The sequence below is a fragment of the Nansenia antarctica genome, assembly GCF_963989245.1.
Source record: "Nansenia antarctica genome assembly, chromosome: 16".
Taxonomy (NCBI): Eukaryota; Metazoa; Chordata; class Actinopteri; order Argentiniformes; family Microstomatidae; genus Nansenia; species Nansenia antarctica.
Genome location: NC_137686.1, coordinates 27,916,320 through 27,923,819, shown reverse-complemented (window position 1 = coordinate 27,923,819; position 7,500 = coordinate 27,916,320). Strand labels below are relative to the sequence as shown.

The 7,500-nt window shown below is 50.9% G+C and overlaps 1 protein-coding gene across 1 annotated transcript in view; it reads left to right on the top strand.

The window, feature by feature from the left end:
* spred2a (sprouty related EVH1 domain containing 2a) overlaps positions 1–3,285 on the top strand; it is a gene marked incomplete at both ends in the record, with an annotated part of 22,542 nt that extends 19,257 nt beyond the window's left edge. The window contains 2 exon segments of the mRNA XM_080547128.1: positions 1,665–1,823; positions 2,347–3,285. Coding sequence (XP_080403254.1) covers positions 1,665–1,823; positions 2,347–3,285 — 1,098 coding nt within the window.
* Between the last annotated feature and the right edge of the window lie 4,215 nt (positions 3,286–7,500).

Genomic DNA, 7,500 nt, shown 5'->3' with positions numbered 1-7,500 from the left:
CAGACAGACAGGCAGACAGGCAGGCAGGCAGGCAGGCAGACAGGCAGACAGGCAGGCAGGCAGACAGACAGACAGGCAGGCAGACAGGCAGGCAGACAGGCAGGCAGGCAGACAGACAGACAGGCAGGCAGACAGGCAGACAGGCAGACAGACAGACAGGCAGGCAGGCAGACAGTCAGACAGACAGTCAGACAGACAGAGAGACAGACAGGCAGACAGACAGGCAGGCAGACACACAGACAGGCAGGCAGGCAGGCAGGCAGGCAGGCAGACAGGCAGGCAGGCAGGCAGGCAGACAGACAGGCAGGCAGACAGGCAGGCAGACAGGCAGGCAGGCAGACAGACAGGCAGACAGGCAGGCAGGCAGGCAGGCAGGCAGGCAGGCAGGCAGACAGGGGCCTCAGTAGCTTAGTAGATGTCTCTTCCCAAACCCCATCCCCGATCCTAACCCTAACTCAACCAAAGCTCTCGTCATGGCACAGGGGACCGGACACCCTTTTGATTAGTAGTTTTGGTCAGGCACTCTGAGGACCTCTATTTTTTGGTCAGGCACTCTAAGGACCTCTATTCTCTGTATCCTCCCCTGTTAGAGTGGGTTAGCAGCACGCTCCTCTGAGGCTGCCTGGCTCCTCCCACATGGGGGGGGGGGAGGGAGGGTAGGGGGGAGGGATGGGAGGAGGGAGGGTAGGGGGGTCTAACGGGACATGGCTTGTAGTTTTTAATAACAGTATCCATTGGCGCGCGCGCCTAAGGCCGTTCACTCAGTGTTGTGGTGAAGCAAACAAGAGCTCCCCCCCCACACACACACACCCCTCTACACCCCCCCCCACATCAAAGAGCTGCCCCAGGCCCCCCCCCCACCCCTCTCGTAGCCCCCCCCAGCCCAGCCCTGTCGATGACGCCACCGACCACACTTCTCCCCAGTTAGCTCGGCGCTAACTAGCGAGCGCCGTGGGTCTGAACCCCCCCACCCCCCTCTATAAAACACCCAGGCAGAGAAGAAAACGTCAGAACAGTTTTCTACCACTCGCTTGGTCCTTGAAAGGCATTCTTTCATCCTCTCTTTCTTTCATTCTTTCTTTCTTTCTTCTCTCTCTCTCTTTCTTCTTTTCTTGTTCTCGTCGTTGGCTAATTGCGTACAGACGTTCGGGGGGGAGGGGGTGGGAGGGGGTTTGAACCGGAGCCAAACCGCGGCCGCCCCCGCGTACGCTAGCAACGGCTTGTTGAGTGTGTTGCCGTGCTGTGGTCTCAGCCTTGTTGCCATGTGGGAGAGCAAAGCCTGCTGGGAAGTGGAGTCTTTTGTGTCGCCCATAGGCCTTTATTACGTACTGGAACGCAAGGTTGCTTCAGGGGGAGGCTGGTGGAGGTAGAAATGGGAGGACGGGCCTTCTGTCAGGGTGCAGCTTCTCCTCTCCTGCTCTGACTGCTTCCTGCTCCGCCCCCTCGGAACACAATCGCACTGGGAATTCTATCCTGTGTGGAGATTCTATCCTGTGTCGGAATTCTATTCTATGTGTACAATTCTATTATCCATTCTATGGAAAATGAACAGTCACTCCCAGCTGTATTCACTATAGGCAATATCAGAGGGAATTCTCTGTCATTCTCAACAATAATGAACATTGAAATGACATCATCTCCTCTGCTTGCCCCTCCCCCTTCAGAACGCCACTGACTCCTCCTCCAACTCCTCCCAGAAGAAGGAGCCAATCATGCAGACGCTGGCCCCTCCCACCTTCTGCGAGCCGCGGCGGCACCACCATTGCATTCTGGGACACTTCTACGACCAGCACAGGCCGTCCGACCATTACTTCCTGGATCAGGTGGGCGGGTCTGTCTGTCTGTTTGTCTGTCTGTCTGCCTGCCTGTCTGTCTGTCTGCCTGCCTGTCTGTCTTTCTGCCTGCCTGTCTGTCTGTCTGTCTCTCTGCCTGTCTATCTGTCTGCCTGCCTGCCTGCCTGTCTGCCTGTCTGTCTGTCTGTCTGTCTGTCTATCTATCTATATATATACATGTGTGCAACGTTTGCAGGAAAAGCACTATACAAATAAAGTTATTATTAGTATTATTATGTATCTTTGTCTGTCTGTCTGTCTGTCTGCCTTTCTGTCTATCTGCCTGCCTGCCTTTCTGTCTATCTGCATGTCTGTCTGTCTGTCTGTCTACAGTGTGGAATTTGGAAGTCGGAGGGTATCTCTCTCTCTCTCTCATCCTGTTCTCTCTCTCTCTATCTCCCTCCCCCCAAAAACATCCTCTCTCTCTCTCTCTCTCACCCTCCCCCTCTCTCTCTCCCTCCCCTCTCTCTCTCTCCCTCCCTCCCCCCCTCCTCCCTCCCCTCCCCTCCTCCAGTCGCTCCAGATGTTCCCCCGCCACGTCAGCTTCCAGCTGGAGGACGAGGAGATCGTCAGGATCAACCCCCGCGAGCGCACCTGGATCACGGGCTACGAGGACTACCGCCACGCCACCGCCACCGCGCGCCGCGACAACAAGCCCCTCCCCCCCCGCGACCTCCACGCCGACGCCGACGCCTACGTGCACTTCGCCAAGAGTGGCGGTTTGGAGGAGGAGGAGGAGGAGCCTAACCTCTCCTCCAAACACGACTATATCTACCCCTCCTACCCGCTCCACCACCACCACGGCCTCGGCCACGCCCACCACCACCACCACCACCACCACCCCAGAGACCTTCCCAAGAGCCTCGGCGGCGGCACCTGCACGGACCGCCTGGGGGGCGGCGGCGGTGGCGGCCTTATCGGCGGCCGTTTCGGCGTTGTCGGCAGCTTTGTCGGACAGCACAGGGGGGGGGGCGGGGGAGGGGGGGTGGTGACGTCGCAGCCGCTCGGGGCCCTCCTCCACTCCTCCTCCTCCAAGGGCGGCAGCGGCGGCGGCGTGGGAGTCGGCGTTGTCGGCGGCGGGAAGCGTTCGCGCAAGGAGGACGGCGAGCGTTCGCGCTGCGTCTACTGCCGGGACATGTTCAACGTGGAGGAGAACGGGAGGGGGAGGTGCCAGGAGGCGCCCGACCCGGTCCAGACCTGCATCCGCCGGGTCAGCTTCATGTGGTGCGCCGACAGCCTGCTGTACCACTGCATGTCCGACCCGGAGGGCGACTACGCCTCGGACCCGTGCTCGTGCGACGCCAGCGAGGAGCGCTTCTGCCTGCGCTGGGCGGCGCTGGCCGGCCTGTCCCTGCTGGCCCCCTGCATGTGCTGCTTCGCCCCGCTGAGGGCCTGCTACCGCTGCGGCGTGGCCTGGCACTGCTGCGGGGGGAGACACAAGGCCGTGGGGTGAGGAGGGGGCGGAGGAGGGGGCGGAGCTGAGGCTCTGTAGAAGAGACAAAGAAGACCCCCCCCCCCCCCCCTTCCTCCTCCACCAGGGCTGACTCGAGGCTCCGTAGAGACAAAGACGTCCCAGGGATGTAGTCTTAGGGAAGGAGGTTCTGACTCTAGAACCCCCCCCCACGTAACCCAGGGTTCTAGAACACCCCCCCTTAACCCAGGGTTCTAGAACACCCCCCCTTAACCCAGGGTTCTAGAACAGTGTTTCTCAACCCTCTCCTCGGGGAGCCCCAGCCGCTCCACATATTTGATCTGATCCACCACCAGCTCACCTGATTCAACTAATCAAGTACAAACCATAATTGCTTTGGACTTGATTAGTGGAATCAGGTGAGCTGGTGGTGGAACAGATCAAATATGTGGTGCGGCTGGGTACTAGAATGGCACCACGGGCGGTTCGTCTACAGGGTTGGAACCTTGTTTCCTAAGAGTGGAGAGAGACGCACTCGGTTCCAAATCAACCCCCCCGACTCCAACCCCCCCCCCCCCCCCCCCCCACCCCGAGATGCACTGGTGGAGAGATCTGACAGGGTCGGCTAGGTCTGAGCAAGATGGCCGACATTCCATCAAGCCCATCAAGTGTGTTGTTTAAACCTGTCCGATCTTGTCAGATCTATAGAAGTGTTTACGGGTGAGGAGACCAGGAGATCATGAGGGTTCATTTGGGACTGGGGGAAGTCGGGTCGGGTCAGGGTTGGGCTGGGGGGGGGGGGTTCGAGCAGAGAGACTCATGGGAAGGACCGGAAATGGGTGGCCGCTTTAGTTTAGTTCTGTTTTTGTTTTTGTTTGTTTTGTTTGTTGTGTCTCTAAGCCAAACTCCAGATGGGGAAATCATTACTGGCTCTTTTTTGGAAAATGGAAGTTTGTCTCCATGGAAACGAAAATGTCTCCCATTGTGTTTTCTTTTTTGTTTATGTTTGTTTTTTGTTTTTTCTTTGTTGTTTGTTGTTGTTGTTGTTGTTGTTGTTTTATAGGGGTACCCTTCCGGCTTCCACGTCTTGCATTACAAAGACTTAAAAAAAAACAATGAATATTCATTTATATATAAATATATTATAAACAGGTACTTTATATTTTTACACTCATGTGTTCTAAAAGGCTTGAATATTTTTTTCTTTTTCTTCTTCTCTCAGTGTTGTGTGAGGTCACAGTGACCGGAGCGTCGTGATTGGAGGGGGCCTCGCTGCGTCCCCTCTCGCCATAGCTGACCAATCAAATCAAAGATCGAGTCGCGGAGGCGGTGATGTCACAAAGCAGGATCGATAACGACTTCTTAGCCATTCTAATTCATGTTCTAAGGCCTGGACTACACGTATATTGATATTTTAATAAGCGGATATTTTCGTCCTCGTTAAAAAAAAAAAAGTCTGTCCACACCACAAAAATTCGTATCGTCCTTACGAAAAGCCAAAACTGAACACGATCTGTCAAATACCGTAGAAGAGCGTTATGGGCATGCGCAGTCAGTTGTAATCAAACGGCGGCAGTGACTCAAAACGTAAACAGACCAAACTCTTTGAAACAGACAGAAAAGAAAAGTACAAAACAAACAGAAAAGCAAGTTATGGCGACGACCAAGAAGAAAGCAAAAACTGATTATTTTGTGTGGTTGTTGCTGTTGACAACCGTTTTGCTTCAATGCGCATGTGTGAACGGCTTGACGCTTGACGTCATTGCATCAACACCAGCTCCGTTTAACAGAACCACACTGATCCACTCAATCGGATATTTCTTTATTTCTTCACTTTTTTATCCGTTTAGAGAAATCTCCGTTTATGTGAGTGAGAACGCCGTGTTCGTATGGTTGAGAAGCTTAATTTTACAAAAAAAATTGCGTTTAGAAAAATATACATATACGTGTAGTCCAGGCCTAAATTATTCTGGAACATCTTGATATCTGCGTTCATTACAACTTGAAATACAGTTGTGTAACCAACTCTTCAAACAACTCGTATTCAAGATAAACTATTATAATTCACTATTAAAAATCAAGATCTAGCTCTTAGGTGTTTATCAGTGTGTGTGTGTGGCTAACACGTTGATCCTGCTATGTGATCCTGCTCTCTGATTGGCTCCTGTACAGTATGGAGAGGCATTTAAACCAATCACAGATCAAGTCTGCCTCTCCCCAGCCAATCAAACAAAAGAAAGGAAACCGTTAGACTGACCTTAGGACTAGGGGTGGGCATCGACGATCGATAATTGATCGATAAGGATCTTGGTCGATCACAAAATAAAACATTTGGTCGATCACAAATTTTTTTTTTTTTTTTTGTGATCGACCAAATGTTTTATTTTGTGATCGACCAAGATCCTTATCGATCAATTATCGATCAATTATCGATCGTCGATGCCCACCCCTACTTAGGACAGTGTTCCTCATCCTGGTCCTTGTTGACCCCTGACCCTGACCTTATTGATTCTAGAACAACCTACCACACACACGCACACACACACACACACACACACACATACACACACAGTTGATTGTGGAATGTTCTAGAACATGAACAAACAGAGTCAGGGTTCCTGAGGACCGGAGAGGGAAACTCTGACACTTAATCTGTAGGGTAATGTCGCGTGTGTGTGTGTGTGTGTGTGTGTGTGTGTGTGTACGCACGCATGCCTATGTGTCTGTGTGTGCCTGTGTGTATGTGCGTATGCCTGTCTGTGTGTGTGCCTGTGCGTGCGCGTGCGTGCCTGTGCGTGTGTGTACGTACGCGTGTGTGCATGCGTGCATGTGCGTGTGAGTGAGGGACTTCCTCCATGTGCAGGGGTTTGTGGGAAACGGAATGGGCGGCGCCAGTGTCTCCTCTCCAGTTCTATTGTTGTGACTTTCAACCGAAGCCAAAACGACAAACTAAGCTGCAGCAGCATTTATATATAGATAGTCTATAAATGAATCCAGTCATTTTGATTTCTAACACAATCGCATCTATCCCACACACACAGTCCACCTTGTAACACAGTGGCTCTTTAAAGCAAGCCTTATCCTGTAGATGACGTTTTTATTAAGTTGATGATGATGATGATGATGTAATGTTTGATATGTTTTTGGTAACCCTTGATTATATATATAGTTTATTTATTTTCCTTGCTAAATTTTTAGAGACACCAGCTCTAAGGGATTGTGGAGGTGATTTGATTAAAGGCACAATCCGCAGTTTCTCTTGTTCCTGTCACTGGTGTAGCTGCTGGATTCCTTTTGTGTACATGTTTGTCTGGGTTCCCGCGCTGCTCTTAAAAAAGCCTTAAAGTCTAAAATCCAGCAATCCGATTTATAAGGCCTAAAAAGACCACACATTTCAGTTATTCAGTCTAAAAATTAGGCGCTAGGTCTTAAAAATGAGATTGTGCAAGGAAATCAGTCCGACCACGTCTATTTACGTGGAAAATTATCAAGCTGGAACCAAAGAAATGCCAATTCGCTTCCTTTTTTGTCTGTATGGCAGTGAGATCCCTAATTTCATCACCTCGAGGATGACAAAAAGCTACCATATGGTGTCTCGAATAGGTCTAAAATTATGTTCAAAGAGGTCTAAAAAAGGTCTAAAAAGGTCTTAAAATGTACTTGTTGAAACTTGTAGGAACCCTGGTCTGTGGGAGTGGGTGTTGTTGTGAACGGGGCAGTTGAGGGGATAGAGACGGAGACCCGTGACAGTTATATTCAGAATCAGAATCGCTTTTATCACATCCCAGTGTGCAAAAAGACGTTGTTTATTGCGAGCTTCCGGTCACAGACCTTCTTCAGGCAGATGAGGGTCTATGACCGAAAGCTGCAATAAACAGCGTCTTTTTTGCACAGATTTGAGTGTGCGGATGCTGCTTTTTTCCACTCTATTGATCCTCTCCAGTTCCAGCACCTCAGTCTGATCAGGATGAGCGGTGGTATTTTCACTATTATATCCTAATCTAAATCCTAAAGTACACAAGAGTAAAATGATTTGGCTTAGCTTTCCTCAACATTGGCATTGAGGCATCAAGATACAAAATCCCACTAATATAGTAAAGTAAAATAATAAGTGAAGTAAAAGTATTCATCAAGATCCAACTGTCCCCTTTACAGAGAAGTACAGGGGACAGCGCTTTTGACCGGAGACAAACTCTACAGATTGTGCCTTTAAATGTAAGTGAAGCTGTCCCGTTTTAAACAAACACAGCCAGAAGT